The 21,706-nt window shown below is 48.0% G+C and overlaps 1 protein-coding gene across 3 annotated transcripts in view; it reads left to right on the top strand.

Moving 5' to 3' along the window:
- Positions 1-21,706, top strand: part of ZMYM2 (zinc finger MYM-type containing 2) — an 851,515-nt gene that overhangs the window by 374,102 nt on the left and 455,707 nt on the right. For all 3 annotated transcript variants that reach the window (XM_069202286.1, XM_069202285.1, XM_069202287.1), the window contains exon 9: positions 4,795-4,945. In XM_069202286.1, coding sequence (XP_069058387.1) covers positions 4,795-4,945 — 151 coding nt within the window. The remainder of the gene's footprint in view (positions 1-4,794; positions 4,946-21,706) is intronic.

Raw genomic sequence — 21,706 nt, 5'->3', positions numbered from 1 at the left:
ATGCAGGTGTTATTGTGTTGGCCAGAACGGGTGAACCCAGGGTGGGCTCGCGGTCTGAATTGCCTGGGGACCTTAACTGGTCCGGTGGGCCACCTGTATTCGGGCCGTGGGTGTCTGGTGCAGGAAGGGCAGGGCTCACGAATCTGGGGTGGCTCTGGAATTCTTTTGGAGGGTTTCTTCTGGACAGGGTCGCTGTCCGCAGGAGTTCTTGGTCCTCTGCTGGGCAGACAGTCCTCTGGGGGTTTGTATACATCGCTTGTCCTGCAGGATCGATCGCCTTCTTGGAACAGGGGTCTTTGAAGCTGCAGGCAGGATGGTAGGACTGGGACCAAGTCAGTTGTGGTCTGGAGTCTTCTCTGCTGGGGTCGGCTTAGTAGTCCTTCTTTTTTCTTTCTCCTTGAGGTCGCCAGGAATCTTGTGAGTCAGGTTCAGGGGAGCCCCTAAATACTAGATTTAGGGGCGCTACATGGGTCAGAGGGCAGTAGCCAATGGCTACTGTCCCTAAGGGTGGCAACACCCTTCCTGTGCCTACACCCTTTGGGGAGGGGGGCACATTCCTAACCCTATTGGCCACTAGCCTCCAAAACAAGATGGAGGATTCTGCAAGGGCGGGAGGTCAGTTCAGCTCTGGACACCTTAGGGGTGGCCCTAGCCGCAGTGGTCACTGCTCTTTGTTTTACCATATTTTCTCACCAGACATGCCGCCAAAAGTGGGGCTTGGTCCAGGGTGTGGGCATCTCCACTAGCTGGAATGCCCTGGGGCACGGTAATAGGAGGCCTGACCTTTTGAGGCTCACTGTCAAGTGTTACAATTCATGCTGGGGGGAGGTGTGAAGCACCTCCATCCAGAACAGGCTTTGTTCCTGACCCCAGAGAGCACAAAGGCTCTCACACCATGTGGTCAGAAACTTGTCTGTTAGTGGCAGGCTGCCACAGACTGGTCAGCCTTACATTAAAGGGTTGGGTAAAATACAGGGGCACCTCTAAGTTGTCTTCTGTGTGCATTGTACAATAAATCCAACACTGGCATCAGTGTGGGTTTATTGTGCTGAGAAGTTTGATACCAAACTTCGCAGCCTTGAGTGAAGCCATCATGGAGCTGTGGAGTTAATAATGACAAACTCCCAGCCCATATACTTAACACACAGCACTTACAATTTCTAAGAATGACACTATAGGGGCATATTGCTCATGCAGCTATGCCCTCACCTGTGGTATAGTGTACCCTGGCTTAGGGCTTTAAGGCCTGCTAGAGGGGTGACTTAACTATGCCACATAGAAGACTTTGCCTTCACCACTAGCACATGGCAGCGTGCATGTGCTTGATGAGGGGTCCCTTAGGGTGGCACCAAACATGCTGCAGCCCTTGGGGATCTTCCCTGGTCACAGAGCCCTCGGTACCACTGGTACCATTTACAAGGGAGCTGTGTGCCAGTTGTGGAAGCAATGGTACAATTTAGGGAAAAACATCGGTGCTGGGGCCTGGTTAGCAGGATCCCAGCACACACTCAGTCAAGGTAGCATCAATACCAGGCAAAACGTGTGTGGGGGGGAGGTAACCATGCCATGCCAAGTGTGTCACTATTGTACAATCCGTCTAGCAGGCCTTACAGCCCCAAGGCAGGGTGCACTATATTACATGTGAGGGTATATACTGATTACTCCATCACGCAGTTAGCCAGCTGCGTGATGGCTTCTCTGAATCCTGGAATGTTTTTTATCAAACATCTCAGAATAAGCCCTCACAGATTTCAGTGGTGGATTTATTAAGAAATGCACTCAGAGGGCACCTTAGAAGTGCCCCATGAAACCCTACCAGCTACTAGTGTGTGGAGGGAGTGGTCCTGACCAGTTCAGCCACCACATACCAGTTTCTGGACCCCCACAGTGAGAGCCAGTGCTCTCGAGACCCAGAGACACTGGGCAGAGGTGTTAGCTCCTCTCTCAGACGGGATGGACATTCCAGAGTGGGGAACTTCAAATGCCTTACCGCCTTTGTAATGCGACTGATGTCACTCCAGATGGTGGCGACAACTACCCATCCCCTCCCCCCCCGCTCCCCAGCCCCTCCCCCTCACTTCCCACTCCCCACCCCCTCATTCTCCACCCCTCCCCCCTCATTCCCCCCACCCCCTCCCCCCATTCCCCACCCCCTCCCCCCTCATCCTGGCTACACTTTTGGCGGCAGCACAGGCCAGGAACAATCGTTAAATTAGGAGAAGTGCCCATTTCATCACAGTCCCACCCTTAAGATGGACCTTCAGAAGTGGGCACTAGTTTTTAAATTCCTTCACATTTTTTGGAAGGAATTAGGCTACTAGGGTTATGCCCACTTCTCAACAGAATTGGTTATAAAAAGGGTGTAGTCAACCTATAGGTGAGTAGCCTATTGGCTACCAGATGGCACTCCCTGTAACACCCCTAAATTTATTATTTTGGTGGGATCCCAGAACCCTGGAACTCAGATTCCTGACGACCTAAGAAGAGCTAGACTCTACAGTGTTGCACCAGCAGAGAAGACTGCAGACACCAAATGACTTTGCTATAGCCCTACTGGCCTGTCTGCAGCCCTCAACGATCCTGCATCAAGACTACCTGTCCTGCAGCCCAGTGACCTCCAAAGCCCTGGGAGGACTGCCTGCCTTTGACAAAGACCAAGATCACCTGTGGACAGCGGAGCTGTACAGAAGAAACCAACTTTATAGAAAAAGAACTCTGCCCTAAGGAACATTAAAAACACACCCAGATCCACCTCTGCACCCAACACCCACAGCCCAAGTGGCCCACTGGTCCTCTGAGGGTTCCCCAGCGATTCTGAGCCCGAGTCTACGGTGGGGTTGACCCCTGCTGGACTCTGCCTCAAAGCCTGCGGCCTCAATCCGAAGACTTCCCCTGACTGCGACAGCCCAGTAAGCTGTTTTCTGAAGTCAAAGGACACCCCTGCATCCGGAGCCTCTCGATCATGGGTAGCTGGATCGTCGGTTTCCCTCAGTCCCTCAACACCAGAACTTACCTGGGCAGCTATTTTTTTTTCTTCACATCAGCCTTCTGGCCCAAGCCTGCAGCCTTTTTCCAAAACCACCCTCCTCCTTTGACTTGCATTGGGTGCCCGACACTGTGTTGGCACTCTGCACCCGGCAGGCCTTGTGCTGCTGAGGGTGTACGTTTGGTGCAGTGTTGTGCCCCCCCGAACTTACTACATCCCCAGTACATCAATCCTTAACACCGCTTTACTCACCTATGAGCAGCACATTTTCGTTCACCCCCTGGCTCCATTGGTTAACATTGGGCACCAGACTCTAATTTTGACCTTTGCATCCAGCCAAGCCTGTGCTGCTGCGTAGAAATTTGGAGCTGATTTGAACCTTGCCTGGTGTTGACCTAAAACTTCGAAGACTGGATTTGTAAGTTGAGTACTTAGGTGCAAAACTGCATTCTTGTTTGCCTCTCATTGGTTAACTTTGAAGACTTTGAAAAATGCACTGCCGATTTTTTTCAAACTGAAAAGTAGTTTCAATATAAAAACTACATACCTTATAATGAAGTTCCTTGGTTCAAAGCATATATAAAAGCAAATGTTATTTTTCTAATTTGGCCTTCTATTTATTCTTTGTGTGTGTCTCTAATTTATTGCCTCTGTGTACTACAAATGCTTACCACGACCCCTTGATAAGCCTAACTGCTTGTCCACACTACCACAAATAGAGCATTGGTCCTATCTATTTCTTTATCTGCAAACCTTTGGGGATCCACTTGTCTCTCTGCACGGTGTTCTTCATTTTAGTGCACCATATAGAGAGCCAGCTTCCTGCAGTTGACGCATATAATTATAACCCCTTCAGAAAAGCCATTCTCTGCCCGGATTGTCTGACTTTTAAGACTCTGAATGTGGATGAGCGCAACTCATCATTGACAAGAATGAGGGATGTCTGTCTTTTTCCCAAAGGTGGTGCAACATGCTTTATCCCCTTGGGCCTAAGGACACCTGAATGGTTGTGCTCTCTACAAGCTGTTCAAGTTGGGAGGTTCACAACACTACTGTGGGGCCTTTATTAAAAAAAAAAAAAAAAAGGGATGTACAATTTTTACAGCGAATTCAGTCACATGTTGGGTAATATAAACAACTAAATCCCACAATATGTGATGCTGGAAATATGTCATAGGTTTGTCACTATTGTCTAATTAATCTTTAGCCCCCACTTAAGCCTTCATTACAGCACTTGCACAATGGTATCCTTGAAGCTTATGCACCTGGCAGTATTGGTTAATGAATCACTACTTTCGGGTTTATAGTTGAACAAGACAAGAGGTAAGCTAAAGCCTGGACCCCTACCTATCCCTGCAACACCACGGGGAGCACACCCCTCTTGCACAAGGACCTGTTCATATCTGACTGCATTTGTGCCTGGAATCAGGAATAATTATGTGAAAATACCTAGCATTCTCTAAGCTGCCTTGGTTATTACCCATTCTCTGGACAAAAACTCCTGACAGTCAGATTTACTTCGACGACACCTGCTGAAATCATCATTTCTGGCTCTGGTATTTCCTTAATCTATACCCATAATGTGGCCATTGGTATCTGCTGATTAACCTTTATTGTATTCCGGAAAGAATGATAGGTTAGCAATTTAGTAATTACGTTTACCAATGTTATTCTCACTAAGTAGACAACATTTACAGTGCTTGAAGTTCTAAGTAATCTGAAAAATATATAATACCGCCTGTTCATAACCACTCTTATTTATAATGCACTGGGAAACAAACCTGTGATGTTTTCCTTTTGTGTTTTAGAACAAAATATATCAGTTTTGTAATATTTCCTGTTGCGAAGACTACAAAAAACTGCACTGCATAGTTACGCTGTGCGAATACTGCCAGGAGGAGAAAACTTTACATGAAACGGTGAAATTCTCTGGTGTGAAAAAACCATTTTGTAGTGAAGGTATGGATTTATCTTGATAATCAATTGTTAGCTAAATTAAATGTTTTTCCTATAATTGTCTGTTCATTACTCATAATGTCTCTGTTTCTTACCATTTCGTCTGTAATACTGGATCTGGCACATTTTGGTAATGTTCACATATAATGTGAATTGAATGCATGTTTTGTTCATTAAAACGTACTGAGTCTTTAAACCCCTTAGTAGTATTCATTTAAGGCAATTTTACCATAAGAGCGTAAACATGAAGAAATTATTATTGTCATAGCTGTCGTTACGCAGTGATGTTTTGTTGTCCTGCAAAAGAGGATACTTTGTGTCCCTCATACATTACAACTTAGTCTGGAACATGGTGCCCATCTTAGTTTATCTGTAAAACCCTAGAACATTGGCACTTAACATGGAAATGAAAATCATCCTTCTGGATCCTAGTGCAACCTGTCAACGCTGTAGAGTACAAAAGCTCATAGTAATTGTAGCAAATGTGCTCATTACAGTTCAGAACCTGCCCAAGCATTGAAAGATGTTGAACTTGGACAGCCATGTTTGAATGAGACAATCAGCTGACAATTTGTATTTATGGCTGACAATGTTGTGCTCTTTCTCAAATGTAATAGTTGTTTATTTGCTGCTTAGACTTGAAAAAAGTTAGAGAATCTCTGTTTTTTGTTTGCATGACAGTATTTAATTAAGATAAATTATAGTAAAAACAAAAAGGTGTATGAGATTTGTGTGTACTGAGGGTACACTAGGTGTCATTGTGTTACAGACTCTCTGTAAGTGTGTTAAATAATTGAAAGCTGTTGAATTTGGATAGCCTCTGGTATTAATACAATTTCATGCCCTGGGTGCCTGACTGTGAGTATCTGCTTACCTGATTTTTGATTTTGTCCGGAACCTCATACTAATTGAGTGTGTGAATAGGCCTGGGCCTGCCCGTTGACATGATTGAAGTCCTCGACCTGACCTGTGATTTGGAAGGGTGCACAAAGTGTACCCTTGTTTTGCTGACAGTGAACTGTGATCCCAGATTCTAGTGCTGAGATTCCAGGTTTCTGTTGTAGATGTGTGTGCATGTGACATGTGTGGTGCATGCATTGTATTTTTAAAGTTGATTTATTTAAATTTTTGCACTTTACTAACGAACAGTAAAGTCAGCACAGTGAGATCAAAACACATATACCAGATATTTTGAAACCTTACATGAAGATATATGTACTGCAAGCAGTAGTCAGTCAAAGTGAGGATAAACTAAAAAGGTTGCAAAAGTACTATGCGACTAAGGGAGGAGAGGGGGATGCACCCCCTTGCAGCAGGGAGGCTGGAGAGTGTTTAGTGTTACGTAACAAAAAGGATTAAAATGGTGCCTAAATGTCTGACGAACAAGAAGAAAAGGGAGCCAGTTCAGCATTCTGATCGATTATGTCCTGGGAGTAAGCTACTTTTTGTAACCACCATGTTACCAATGAAGCCTTTGTCTGCATCCATACCATAGCTACGTTTTGCTTAACAAGCCCCAGCAGTATAGAAAAGATGCTGGCAGGACGCCAGCAGCACCGGTGTCGCCAAGCAGGGCGACCCGTGGGAAAGGGGGTGTTGCGAGTGGCAGGAGGGTGCGCCTTCAAGTCTTAGCTAGCATTTCAGATGCCGCTAGTAATGTGTCTTGCCAAAAGGGACTAGGCCATGACACTGCCAATGACATATGAGGAACGTCCGAATTAATAAGGCCAAGTCTATGGCATGTGTTAACATCGTGTCCAACAAATACTTAAATTCTAGCAGGACTGTGGTAGTATTGATGAAGGTATCTAAGTGCTATTAACTTATGTTTATAATTATAGGAGGTGTTTTTAACTTGTGAACATCAATATGTCTATACCTTACCTATGAACTGATAACAGAGATTTTCCATTTACACCTGGACTCAAGAAAGAGCATCTAACCTGGAGGTGAGATACTGAAAGTATAGATAAGAGACAGTGTCCCACATTTTCCATCTCTGTGTAAGTCGTAAGGAACATATTTTTGGGCAGAGCGGAGGGAAATTTGAATACCGCTATCCGAACCGCAGAATGCAGTTGGAAGTAGCAGAAGTGTACCAGGGCTGTTGCACCTATGCTGTGCACGCAAATATCTCCCAGTGTGAGTAGGTCAATCTGTTGGAGAAGATAGTTCATGCCCCTGTCACCGGTCGGGGGTAGCATAGGGCTGTCTGCAAGTGGAAGCAAAGAGTGTATGGATTTGAGTGATTCAATCCTTCCTCTGGGCATATCTGGTAATAGCCAGAACATCTACATTGTACTTCGCAATCTTGGGCAATGTGCAGACTTGTCCCAAGAATGAATGCGTGTGAGCATTGTCCCACCCTGCCCCAACATGGACTGGCACGATTGGTGATTGATTATCCAACATTTTAATTAGTGATCCTCCGCAGCAAGTGAGTAGATGCAGAGATCGGGTAGTGCAAGGCCACCAGACTGCAATGGGCAGTTAAAATCTCCCACCTTATCTGAGGTTGGTCTCCTCTCAAAAGCAAGGTAGTGTCCGCTTCAACAGAAAACAAAAGGTAGCAGGAGGTGTCCAGGGCAATTAAAGAAGAGGTAGAAAAATTTAGGAAGAATCACTGTAGGAAAGTGCCACTGTTGGCATGTTTAATCCCAATCCCCCCACCCACCCAACAACACTTTCTGCCTGATGTTGATACCAACTTTGAGAGTGTGCTGGGATCCTGCTAATCAGTACCTTTATTTCTACAATTGGCACACGCACAGCACACAGTTAAGTACCTTGTAAAAAGGTACCCTTGGTACCAAGGGCCCTGTGGCCAGGGAAGAGGCCCCAAGGGGTGCAGCATGTATTATGCCACCCTTGGGGGGCCCTCACCAAGCACATGCACACTGCCTTTGCAGCTTGTGTGTGCTGTTGGGAACAAAAAGGCAAAGTTGACATGGCACCCCTGTCAGGGTGCCATGCCCACAAACCACTGCCTGTGGCATAGGTAAGTCACCCCTCTAGCAGGCCTTACAGCCCTAAGGCAGGGTGCACTGCCCCAGAGGTGAGGACATAGCTGCATGATCAATATGCCCCTACAGTTTCTAAGCCCATTCTTACACATTGTAAGTGCAGGTTAGCCACAATGAATATATGGGCTGGGATTTTGTCATTACAAACTCCACAGCTCCATAATGGCTTCACTGAATACTGGGAAGATTGGTATCAAACTTCTCAACACAATAAACCCACACTGATGTCAGTGTGGGATTTATTGAAAAATGCACCCAGAGGGCATCTTAGAGATGCCCCCCGTTTGTTAGCCAAACTGCTAGTGCAGGACTGACCGGTCTGTGCCAGCCTGCCACTTTCAGACAAGTTTCTGACCACATGGGTTGAGAACCTTTGTGCAATCAGTGGTCAGAAACAAAGCCTGTCCTACGTGAAAGTGCTTCACACCACCTCCCTGCAGAAACTGTAACACTTATTGGTGAGCCTCAAAGGCTCAGGCCTCTTCTTATAGTGCCCTAGGGCACTTCTGCTAGTGGAATCGTCTGCCTCCTGGACAAAGCCCCACTTCTGGCAGCAAGTCCAGTGGTAAAATTAGGGGAAACAAGGAGGAGTGACCACCCCAGCTAAGACCACCCCTAAGGTGTCCAGAGTGTAGGTGACCCTCTCCCTGCAGAATCCTTCATCTTGGTCTGGAGGATAGGGACCAGTAGGGTTAGGTTTGTGTCCCCCTCCCCAAAGGAAGAGGACACAAGAATGGTGTAGCCACCCTCAGGGACAGTACCCATTGGCTACTGCCATCTGACCCCTGGAACACCCCTAAATCCAGGATTTAAGAGCCTCCCTGAACCCAGTTTACAAGATTCCTGGCAATCTGACAAGAAAGAAGGACTGCTTAGCTGAATCCCCAGCAGAGAAGAAGGAAGAAGACAACTGAGTTGGCCCCAGCCCTACTGGCCTGTCACCTGCTACAAAAGAACCTGCACAAGAACAGCGACACATCCAGCGGGACCAGCGACCTCTGCCAACCTCCAGAGGACTGCCCTGCACCCAAACAGACCAAGAACTCCAGTGGACAGCGGCTCTGTCCAAGAAGAAACAACACCCAGGACTCCAGCACCGCTCCAAATGCGTGAGTCCTGACCACTCTGCACCTGACGCCCACAGCCGGTGTCCAGGTGGCCGAACCCACTAGAGAGGATTCCCAATGCGAGCAAGTGCCCACCCTTGGTTGACCTCTCCACCTTTCCACAACAACGCCTGCAGAGGGAATCCCGAGGATCCCCTTGACTGTGAAAGCTCCGAATGAAGATATACAACGCCTAAAAGACCACTGCACCTGCAGCCCCCAGGCCTCCTAGTGCCGCTGAGTGTGTATGTTTGGTGGCTTAGTGTGGGCCCCCCAGTGCTCCTCTAAACCCCCCATGTCTGCCTCCTGAAGTCCTGGGTACTTACCTGCAGGCATGCCTGATTCAGAGTGCCACCAGTTTCCATAGGAGCCCATGTTAATTTTGCCTCAACTCTGACCTTTCCACCCAGCCAGCCCTGTGTGGCTGGTGGTGAATGATTAGGGTTAATTGCGTGTCGTTATTCAAGATGTACTAAGCAACAGGATGAGTCTGAAAATAAATGCCTTCAGTTAAAGTATATTTTTCTTAGTTCAGCCCCTGTGTGTTGTATTTTAGAGTACAAAATTGGTTCTTTAAATTACCACGTGCCCCTGGATGCTGATTTAGGGACTGTTAATAACCCAAAAACATTAACACCACTTCAACCATGTATTAGGTGGGGTTCTGCTAGGCTACTAACTTGTATTTCATATTCAATCATTGGTGCCTTGAACTAAGTTCTCTTGTGTCACCTTTAAGGGTGAAAGCAAACCTTGAAGAGCTAAAACAGATTTTTAGTTTAGTCACCAACTCAACCAAGGCCCCACCTCTATCTCTGAGGGCACAGCTTATAACCAATCCTTCAGTCTCAGATATCTTGCCCTTAACATGTGGCAGAGCTCATATGTTACGTCAGCTCAGTTGGACAACTGGCATGGCGAGCTGCAGAATTCAAGTAGTCTGGACCTTCTTCAGACAATGCTCTTGCCTCTTCAAGTGGTCCTTCCACTGAGCAGGGTGCCTCTTTTTCTGTGTGTAGGAAGCTGGCTCTCCATATGGTGCACTAAAAAGAAATACATTGTGCACAGACCAGTGGATCCCCAATTGGGTTGTAGAGGCAAAAGTAGATGGAACTAATGTTCTATTTTGTGGTAGTGTGGGCAAGTAGTTAGGCTTATCAAAGGGTAGTGCTGAGCATTCATTGTACTCACAGAGGTAATAATTGAGAGACACACTCAAAGAATAAATCTGAGACAATTAAAAAATAGCACTTTTTTAAATTAATGTTTCTAACCCAAGAACTTCGTAATCAGGTAAGTAAGTGTTCATGCATAAATGCTTTGCAGATTCGAAAACCAACACATAGTACAATTCTTAGAGTTCCTCACTGTTCACCTGTGGAAGAAAACAATGCTTAGCAAACACATGGTTAACAGCGACTTACAAGGCCAATCCCAGAGAGCAAAACCTAGTATGGGGCACTGATCTGAACCACACCAGTAGGTCACACCCAACGGCCAAGTGCAATTTTCAACAATTCCTGGGGGAGGTAAGTGTTTGTTAGGTTTACAGGTAAGTAAACCACCTACAGGGTTCAAAGTTGGGTCCAAGGTAGCCCACTGTTGGGGGTTCAGAGCAACCCCAAAGTTAACACACCAGCAGCTCAGGGCCGGTCAGGTGCAGAGGTCAAAGTGGTGCCCAAAATGCATAGGCTTCAATGGAGAAGGGGGTGCCCCGGTTCCAGTCTGCCAGCAGGTAAGTACCCGCGTCTTCGGAGGGCAGACCAGGGGGGTTTTGTAGGGCACCGGGGTGGACACAAGTCAGCACAAAAAGTACACCCTCAGCGGCACGGGGGCGGCCGGGTGCAGTGTGCAAACAGGCTTCGGGTTTGCAATGTAATCCAGTGGGAGACCTAGGGGTTTCTTCAGTGATTCAGGCAGGCAAGGGGGGGGCTCCTCGGGATAGCCACCACCTGGGCAAGAGAGAGGGCCACCTGGGGGTCGCTCCTGCACTGGAGGTCGGATCCTTCAGGTCCTGGGGGCTGCGGGTGCATTGTCCTTACCAGGCGTTGGGTTCTTAGAAGCAGGCAGTCGCGGTCAGGGGGAGCCTCTGGATTCCCTCTGCAGGTGTCGCTGTGGGGGCTCAGGGGGTCAACTCTGGCTACTCACGGGCTCACAGTCGCCGGGGAGTCCTCCCTGTAGTGTTGGTTCTCCAAAAGTCGAGCCGGGGGCGTCGGGTGCAGAGTGCAAAGTCTGACGCTTCCGGCGGGAAGCGTTTGTTCTTTCAAAGTTGCTTCTTTGTTGCAAAGATGCTTCTTTCTTGGAGCAGAGCTGCTGTCCTCGGGAGTTCTTGGTCCTTTTAGATGCAGGGTAGTCCTCTGAGGCTTCAGAGGTCGCTGGACCCTGTGGAACGCGTCGCTGGAGCAGATCTTTTGAAGTGGGGAAACAGGCCGGTAGAGCTGGGGCCAAAGCAGTTGGTGTCTCCGTCTTCTCTGCAGGTTTTTCAGCTCAGCAGTCCTTCTACGTCTTAGGTTGCAGGAATCTATCTTGCTGGGTTCCTGGAGCCCCTAAATACTCGATTTAGGGGTGTGTTTAGGTCTGGGGGGTTAGTAGCCAATGGCTACTAGCCCTGAGGGTGGCTACACCATCTTTGTGCCTTCTCCCTGAGGAGAGGGGGGCACATCCCTAATCCTATTGGGGGAATCCTCCATCTGCAAGATGGAGGATTTCTAAAAGTCAGTTACCTCAGCTCAGGACACCTTAGGGGCTGTCCTGACTGGCCAGTGACTCCTCCTTGTTTTTCCGATTATCTCCTCCGGCCTTGCCGCCAAATGTGGGGCCTTGGCCAGAGGGGGCGGGCAACTCCACTAGCTGGAGTACCCTGGGGTGCTGTAACAAAGTGGGTGAGTCTTTGAGGCTCACCGCCAGGTGTTACAGTGCCTGCAGGGGGAGGTGAGAAGCACCTCCACCCAGTACAGGCTTTGTTACTAGCCACAGAGTGACAAAGGCACTCTCCCCATGTGGCCAGCAACATGTCTGGTGTGTGGCAGGCTGCTAAAACTAGTCAGCCCACACTGGAAGTCGGTTACGTTTTCAGGGGGCATCTCTAAGATGCCCTCTGGGGTGTATTGTACAATAAAATGTACACTGGCATCAGTGTGCATTTATTGTGCTGAGAAGTTTGATACCAAACTTCACAGTTTTCAGTGTAGCCATTATGGTGCTGTGGAGTTCGTGCATGACAGACTCCCAGACCATAATACTCTTATGGCTACCCTGCACTTACAATGTCTAAGGTTTTGCTTAGTCACTGTAGGGGCATAGTACTCATGCACTTATGCCCTCACCCATGGTATAGTGCACCCTGCCTTAGGGCTGTAAGGCCTGCTAGAGGGGTGACTTATCTATACCTATAGGCAGTGTGAGGTTGGCATGGCACCCTGAGGGGAGTGCCATGTCGACTTAGTCATTTTATCCCCACTAGCACACACAAGCTGGCAAGCAGTGTGTCTGTGCTGAGTGAGGGGTCCCCAGGGTGGCATAAGATATGCTGCAGCCCTTAGAGACCTTCCCTGGCATCAGGGCCCTTGGTACCAGGAGTACCAGTTACAAGGGACTTACCGGGATGCCAGGGTGTGCCAATTGTGGAAACAAAAGTACAGGTTAGGGAAAGAACACTGGTGCTGGGGCCTGGTTAGCAGGCCTCAGCACACTTTCAAATCATAACGTGGCATCAGCAAAGGCAAAAAGTCAGGGGGTAACCATGCCAAGGTAAGGCAACTGCTTAAAGCTACAGCTATCCAAAGCTGTGCCAAAGGTTTAACAAACAGAACTTTACTTTAAATGGGTTGGTAGTTTATTACACATTGAGGTCACATAACCCCACTATATAATGTACCCCATGTCCTCAAAATAGTGCCTAACGGTGGGCTCTAGAACTTGTGTTTAGCATCAGCATACAGTTGTTGGCGCCCGAGACCTCTGGGAATCCTCCAAGAATGACATCTCAAAAAATGTTCTTGTGCCTTCCCAGCAGTAGCTGAGTTTTGTTGTTTCCAAAAGGGCTGTTTCCAAGATTTTGCTATCTTTTCCAAGACCTGTGAAGTTGTGACAAGGTTTCCACAATATTTTAAAAGTTGGCTAAACTTTCCAAAAGTTTGAGGAGTCAATTCTGCAGCATCATACAGCTCGACAAGGCACAAATGTCCAACCTTAGAATGCACAAGAGATGGATTGGGGACACTTTGCAGGGGCAGAATGATCAACATGGGAGCTAGGTCCTGGAAGAATAACCTGATCAAAGCCCTCAAGGCTTGAGAACAGGCCCATAGAGCTCCTCCAGGGACTGCAGAAGAACACCAAGGAAGTGGTGAAGAAGATGAAGAGGGCAGGAATGCCATTCAGGAAATAGGAGGGGCTTGAGAGAAACTAGCCATAGCACCAGCCCAAGGGGGCCTCCAGCGCCAGATGATTAAGGCTCCTTTACTCGCTACAAGCGCCTCCAGTAGGACATGGCCGAGCTGGAGTAGAGAGCTGTAGCCTTAGAAGAAATAACGTTGGCACATGAAGAACGGAGGGCCAAGTTGGCCATGAGGTCCAGAGAAGATGAAAGCAGCAGATGTGTGACTGAGTAAGTGGCAGCAGGGGAACCTTTGGCTAGTTCCCTACCTTATCACTGGCTTGGCAGGTGACAAAGGAGTGACAAAACTCCTTCATCTTCTCAGCCATCGTGGGGGCAGTAGAAATGGTTCACCAGCCAGTCCCAGGTCTAGAACTGCCCCAAATGTTCACCTACGAGGATATTGTGGACCAGATTAAGGAGGAACTATCTGTATGCTGGGAGATCACCAATCTTCTGGTTGGGGACAATCAAAAGACTCACTGGTCAAGAGGCCTTCCTCCGAGTATACCTTATGGGTATCACTGGCAACCCCTTGTTCCTGTCTGACAGCTGTCACCAGGCCTCAAGTGTGTGTCATGTCCTTTGTCCTCTCCTCAGGTCCTCTCTGGAGGGACTCCCTGCTCCCAGGAGTTTTGTAGACACTGGCACCTGTATCCCACTGTCAAAGACCAGCAACAAAGGAACTACTACTAGTTACTGATGCAGTTTGCTGGACTGTTTTTAATGGCCCCCAATCTGACATCATGGTGTACCCATGATGTGGACACTGGTGACCGCTTGCCTGTGGAGAGTAAGATATAGAGGTTGTCGGACTAGGTCAAGGCTAGCTTTAAGGCTGAGGTTGCCCAGATGCTAGAGTTGGGGTTGTTAGAGGCATTTAATATTCCATTGGCCAGCCCAGTGGTACTGGTGCCCAAACCTGAGTTTCTGCATGGACTACAGAGGCCTAAATGCATTCACAAAGAAGGATGCCCACACCATACCAAGAGGTGCCGGGCTCATTGATAGGGTGGGGGACAGCAAAATATCTGTGCACCATTGAACTGAATTCAGGTTATTGGCAGACAGCTCTCATGCCAAGAGTGAAGGAGAGGTCTGCTTTTAACACATCTGAAGGCAACTTTCAATTCAAAGTGATGCAGTTTGTTTTGGAAAGTATACCTACCGTCCATAGGTTGGGGAGCTGAGCACTGCCAGATGGAAAGTGTCCGTGCAGCCTATCTTGATAATATAGCTGTATTGTTACCCTGGGAGGATCACCTGGTCCACCTCAGGAAAGTGCCTCAGGCCCTGTGTAGGAAGCTGGGTCTCTAAAATGATGCACTAAAAAGAAATACACCGTGCAGTGTGTCCACTGGATCCCCAGTTGGCTTGCAGAGGCAAAAATAGATAGGACTAATGCTCTATTTTTGTGGTAGTTTGGGCGAGCAGTTAGGCTTATCAGAGGGTAGTGTTAAGCTTTTGTTATACTCACAGAGGCAATAAATGAAACACACTCAAAGAATAAATCGGAGACCAATTTAGAAAAATAACAATTCTTTTTATGTATGCTTCAAACCCAAGAACTTTATCAGGTACGTAGACTTTCCAGCATAAATACTTTGCAGTTTTGGAAATCAACACTTAGTGCAATTTTAAGAGTTCTCTTAGTGTTATCCTATGGAGGAGAACAATTTTCAGCAAACACAGGGTTAACAAAGACTTATGAGGTTGAGCTCAGGGAGCAAAGGTACGTTCTAGGCACTGATCAGAACCACACCAAGAGATCACACTGGGGTGCAGTACGGGGTCGGGTGCCCAATGGTTCTCTATAATAGCTGGACCTCCTGACAAATAGCCTGCAGGCTGTGGTTAGGAAGCCAGTCAGGGACAACAAGCTGGTAGGTACTAGACTTGGGGTGCTCTGGGATGTAGGTGCATGTTTGGTCCTCTTCTCCAATGCCCAGGGGCAACAGATGTGTGGGTGTCTTTAGGCATCAGGTTTTCTTGTCTGGGAGTACTTGTGGTCTGGGGGCCTTGCAGGCGTCGTCAGGGAGTCCGGCAGGGGTAGACCCAGGGTGGACTCCAGATCAGGGGAGCTGGGGACGTTGTTGGCACAAGTGACCCACCTCAGATGGAGTAGGGGGTTGAGGGGTGCAGTGGTTGCTGAAGATATCTGGTTTCCTCTTACCACAAGGCTGCAGGAGAGGGTGGCCTGCGTGCAGAGGCTGCAAGCAACTTAAGGGAGGCCAGGAGGAGTGAAACCTGAGTGGACTCGGACTTTAGACAGCTGGGTGCAGAAGTCACTTCGAGTGGCTGGTTCTTGCTGTTCCAGAAGCTGCAGAGTCCTTTCTTGAAATTTTGTTGTAGAGCGGTTCTGCTGCTCACAGGAGTATGATTCTTTGTAGAAGGCAGGCAGTTCTCCTGAGTTTTTCTGGAGGCTCAGCTGCAGGACGAGTTGTTTTTTTGGGCAGAGTCTGTCGAGGTCAGCAGGCAGGCTGGAGGGCCTGGTTCCAAATCGTCTGCTTCATAAGTAGTTATGATCTGCGTTCTAGAGTTCAGGGGTGCCATCTAAACACTCAATTTAGGGATGTTACAACGAGTGCCAGACGGGAGCCAATAGTCTGACCACCTTTGGGGTGATTGCACCCTTTTTATGACCACGTCCCTTGGATGTGGGCATAACCGTAGGGGCCTAATTCCTTCCAGATAAGATGGAGGAATTTTAAAAGTTATGTCCACTTCAGCTCGTCCACCTTTGGGGGGGGGGACTAACATGAAGTGGGGACACCTCCTACTCTGCCTAATTTTCTTATCTGTGCTGCCACCAAACGTGGGATCAGGACAGGGTGGTCAGGCATTCCACGGTCTGGAGAGACCTGGATCACATTGTAAAGGCGGCCGGCCTTTTGAGGCTACCTACTCTTGAATGTCCATCCTGCCTGGGTAAGGTGATAACACCTCTGCCCAGTGCATGCTTTTGTCTTTGGCCCCCTGAGAGCACTGGCTATCACCTTGGGTGGGGGTGGGGGGGGGGGGGGTCAGGAAACTCATCTAGAGTGGCTGAACCGGTCAGGACCAGTCAGTCAATCCACTAACAGCTGGTAGGTTTTCATGGGGCACCTCCCAGTTGCCCTCTGGGTGCGGTTATAAATAAATCCCTCACTGGCATCAGTGAGGACTTAGTAATCGGAGATGTTTGATACCAAACATCCCCATATTCAGAGAAGCCATCATGTAGCTGGGAAACATTTAGTGACCAGTGTCCAGCACATGCATTTAAAATGGCTTCCCTGGTCACTTATTATGTCTGAGAATTGACAAAGGCATAGCAGGGGCATATCTGCTTGTGCAGCTATGCCCTCACATGTAATATAATGGACCCTGCCTTAGGGCTGGAAGGCCTGCTTGTGGGGTGACTTACATATATTGCATGTACTGTTTAGGGGACATGGCACAGAGGCTGTGTTGCTATGTTGTGTTTTCAGTTTTGAGACCACCTTGTCACTCAGCCTGCAATGGAAGTCTGCATAAGGTTGGTGCAGAGTCCCTCAGAGTGGCACAAGTTGTGCTTCTGCTCTGAGGGGGCCCTCTTCAGTACCTATGCTCTAGGTTCCAGGGGACTAGGGACCTACAGGGTCCGAAGGACCTGGTGGCTTGGATGAAGTGACCAGGTGGGTGTGTCTCTCCCTCTGTCTCTCGCCTTCTCTCTCTTTCTCTATCTCTCTCACCCCACACCCCTCCCCGTTCTTGCGAGGCAGTGTTCCTTCCCCAAAACAAGACACCTGGTCACTTCAGGCCCTTTAGCACCTTCTGTACGTCCCTAGTAAGTGGTACCCCTGGTACCTAAGGCATGGGCACTGAAGATGCCCCATAAGAGCTGTAGCACAACTTTGCCACTCTAATGGACCCATCACCAACCTCTTGCAGACTGCTATTGCAGGCTGCGTGACAAGGTGATCCCTAAAAGTGAAAACATGACATGATGCACAGCCTGTGTGCCATGTCACCTAAACACTGCATGCAATATTTGTAAGTCAACCCAAAGCAGGTTTTACAGCCCTTAGACAAGGTGCATTACATTACATGTGTGGACACAACTACAATGGCCGATATGCCCCTACTATGTTTTTGTCGATTCTTAGACATAGTGAGAAAACAGGGAAGACATTTTAAGTACACTGGTCAATACGTGTTCCCCAGCCATATGATGGCTTCACTGAAACTAGGGTATCAGACTTCTCTTATTAACCCCTTCGCTACCAGGCCTTTTCCCCTCCTGTGCCAAGCCTTTTTTTTGGCTATTTGGGGCAGTTCGTGCTTAGGCCCTCATAACTTTTTGTTCACGTAAGCTACCCACGCCAAATTTGCGTCCTTTTTTCCAGCATCCTAGGGATTCAATAGGTACCCAGACCTTGTGGGTTCCCCTGAAGGAGACCAAGAAATTAGCCAAAATACAGCAACATTTTCGTTTCTTTTCTAAAAAAAAAATTGGAAAAAAGGGCTGCATACGAAGGCTTGTGGTTTTCCCCCTGAAAATGGCATCAACAAGGGGTTTGCAGTGGTAAAATCACCATCTTCCCAGCTTTCAGGAACTGGCAGACTTGAATTAGAAAACCCCATTTTTCAACACAATTATTTTTTACAGTTTTTTGTGCTTTCAGCCTCCTTCCAGTTAGTGACCGAAATGGGAAAACCAATGCTGGATCCCAGAAAGCTAAACATTTCTGAAAAGTAGACATATTTCTGAATTCAGCAATGGGTAATTTGTGTAGATCCTACAAGTGTTTCCTACAGAAAATAACAGCTGGAATAAAATAATATTGAAATTGAGGTAAAAAAACAGCCATTTTTCTCTATGTTTTACTCTGTAACTTTTTCCTGCGATGTCAGCTGGACTCTTCTGGTTGCGGGGATATATAGGGCTTGTAGGTTCATCAAGAAGCCTAGGTACCCAGAGCCAATAAATGAGCTGCACCTTGCAATGGGTTTTGATTCTATACCGGGTATACAGCAATTCATTTGCTGAAATATAAAAAGTGAAAAATAGGTATCAAGAAAACCTTTGTATTTCCATAATGGGCACAATATAAGGTGTTGAGAAGCAGTGGTTATTTGCACATCTATGAATTCCGGGGTGCCCATACTAGCATGTGAATTACTGGGCATTTCTCAATTAGATGTCTTTTTTACACACTATTACCTTTGGAAGGAACAAATGTAGAGAAAGACAAGGGGCAATAACACTTGTTTTGCTATTTTGTATTCCCCAAGTCTCCCAATAAAAATGGTGCCTAGCCCCTGCGACAGGAACTGCCCCCAAAACACAACGTGGACACATCACATTTTCACAAAGAAAACAGAGGTGTTTTTTGTAAAGTGGCTAGCTGTGGATTTTGGCCTCTAGCTCAGCTGGCACCTAGGGAAACCTAGTAAACCTGCGTAGTTTTGAAAACTAGACACCTAGGGGAATCCAGGATGGGGTGACCTGTGGGGCTCTGACCAGGTTGTGATACCCAGAATCCTCTGCACACCTCAAAATTTGGCCAAAAAAATACTTTTTCCTCTCATTTCGGTGACAGAAAGTTCTGGAATCAGAGAGGAGCCACAAATGTCCTTCCACCCAGCGTTCCCCCAAGTCTCCCGATAAAAATGGTACCTCACTTGTGGGGCTAGGCCTAGCACCTGCGAAAGGAAATGCCCCAGAACACTATCTGGACACATCAAAGGGGCACATGTGTTTTTGGTCCTGGGCTCAGCAGCCTTCTAGGGAAAGCTACCAAACCCAAATATTTCTGAAAACTAGACACACCCGAAGGAGTCCAGTGAGGTGTGACTTGAGTGGATCCCCCAATGTTTTCTTACCCAGAATCCTCAGCAAACCTCAAATTTAGCTAAAAAATCTAATTTTTCCCACATTTCTGTGTGGGATCACCGCACTGGGACAAACTTCATACCACCCAATGTTCCCCTCAGTCTCCCGGTAAAAATGATACCTCATTTGTGTAGGTGGGCCAAGTGCTTGTGAAAGGGAAGAGCCAAAAATATGTCGATATTGAGGGGGAACCAAAGGGAGTCCAAAAGGGCAGTTTGCAAAAAAACATTTTTAGGCTGACAAGTGCAGCAGAAGTTTTATCGGTATAGATGAGACAATGCTGGGTGGTAGGAATTTTGTGGATTCCTGCAGATTCCAGAAGGTTCCATCACAAAAACATTGGAAAAATGTGTGATTTCCAGCAAAGTTGGAGGTTTGCAGAGCATTGTGGGTACAAAAAGGGTGCGGGTGCATGTGAAACACACCACCCTGGAATCACCCAGATGTTTAGTTTTCAGATGTGTGTAGGTCTTGTGGATTTTTCTACATGGCAGCGTCTTAAAGTCCATAAAGTGCAGCCCTCACCATTCCAAGTGGGACGATTTTGAGAGTTGGCCAAGCTCTCATGGCCCAAATGTAAAACCAAAATAATGAAATGTCTTCTTACTTGCTGTGGGATAAGATGTTTTAGAGTGCGGGGGAGAGCTGAAAGACTGTTACTCCCTTCAGTTGGGGTGGGGGTAATTGCCCCATTTGCCCACTGGTGGGCAGAACAACTTTGGCCCCATTTATTTGGGGTGGGGGTATGGCCATACCCCCACCCTCTTATTTTGGAAAAAGGGGCCTTCCAAAAATAGGCCCATCTGCCCCTAAGGGGGGCAGATATGGCCAACAGTAAGGTGCCCTCATGGGGAGCGACCCTTACCCAAGGGGCTGCCCCCCTAAAGAATACACACGCATACACACACACACACACCAACCCCTGGTGCCTAAGTGGGTTCTGCAGATTGGCCTAACAAAAATCAGCCAATCTGCTCCCAAGGGGGGCTGAAATGGTCTAATCACAATTTGCCCCAAAGGGGAGCAACCCTTGCCTAAGGGGTCGCTACCCACCTCTAAAAAACTAAAGAAGGAAAAAAAAAAATGTATCCATGGCGCCTAGATCGGCCTAATAACAATAGGCCGATCTGCCCCCGGGGGGCAGAAATGGGCTAAAATAAATTTGCCTCCCCGGGGAGCGACCCTTGCCTAAGGGGTCGCTCCCCTTGCGTGAAATAGACGCAAAAACAAAATCCCCGGTGGCTGAAATGGTCTAATCACAATTTGCCCCACAGGGGAGCAACCCTTGCCTAAGGTTTCGCTACCCACCTCTAAAAAAAAACAAAAGAAAAAAAAAACTAAAAAAATGTATCCCTGGCACCTAGATTGGCCTAATAACAATCGGCCCTTCTGCCCCCGGGGGGCAGTAATAGCCTAAAATAAATCCAACCCCCGAACCCCACCCTCCCGGTGCAACCCTTTCCTAAGGGGTCACTCCGCTTCGTGAACTTGCTGGGGGGAAAAAAAAAAAACTCCCTGGTGTCTAGTGGTTTCTGCCCCCCATGAAAATAGGCTGATCTGCCCCCAAAGGGTAATGGCCTAAATATAATTTGCCCCCCCCCCCCCCCCCCCCCCTCTAAGGAGTGACCCTTGCCTAAAGGCTCGCTCCCCAACTCTAACAAAACAACAAAAAAAAAAACACAAGAAAAAAAATGATCCCTGGTGCCTAGTGGATTCTGCCCCCCCTGGGGGCAGAAAAGACCTTGCAAAATATTCCCCCCCTGGGGAGCGACCCTTGCCCAAGGGGCCGCTCCCCTTGGGCCAGTTTCATTTTTAGAAAATATCCCTGGTGTCTAGTGGGCATTTCAAAAGCCGGATCGCTTTACGATCCGGCTTTTGAAATGCTCTGAGAGACTTCAAAGGGAAGGAAATTCCTTTTCTTCCCTTTGAAGCCTCTCAGGCCCCCCATGCAAAGCATTTCTCTTCTGATAGTGGCCTCTGATGAGGTCAGCTCGCAAATGTGCGCTGACGTCATCAGACGTCACTGGGTGGTTCACGGGGAATCGGGGGTGGAAGGGGAGGAGTTTGCCCTTCCATCCCTGCCTTGGGGGAGTGGGAGGGAAGCCCACAGAGGGAGCGCTAGCACTCCCTCTCAGCTCAGTGCCGAGGACGTAATGGTTACATCCTTGGCACATGAGCACTGTGCAGATGGACGTAACCATTACGTCCCGGCACAGAAGGGGTTAATAAACCCTTCCTGATTCCAGTGATGGATTTATTAATACATGCACCCAGAGGGCACCTTTAAAGTGCCCCGTCTTAAACTTCCAACTGCTGAGTGCTGACTGACCTGTTCTGGTCAGTCTGTTACCAACAGTCAAGAATCGGACCCCCAGGGTGAAAGCCTTTGCTCTCTGGACA

Source organism: Pleurodeles waltl, chromosome 8, assembly GCF_031143425.1.
Source record: "Pleurodeles waltl isolate 20211129_DDA chromosome 8, aPleWal1.hap1.20221129, whole genome shotgun sequence".
NCBI classification, from domain to species: Eukaryota; Metazoa; Chordata; class Amphibia; order Caudata; family Salamandridae; genus Pleurodeles; species Pleurodeles waltl.
The sequence above is the reverse complement of the archived record's forward strand: the minus strand, read 5'-3'. Positions and strand labels throughout refer to the sequence as shown.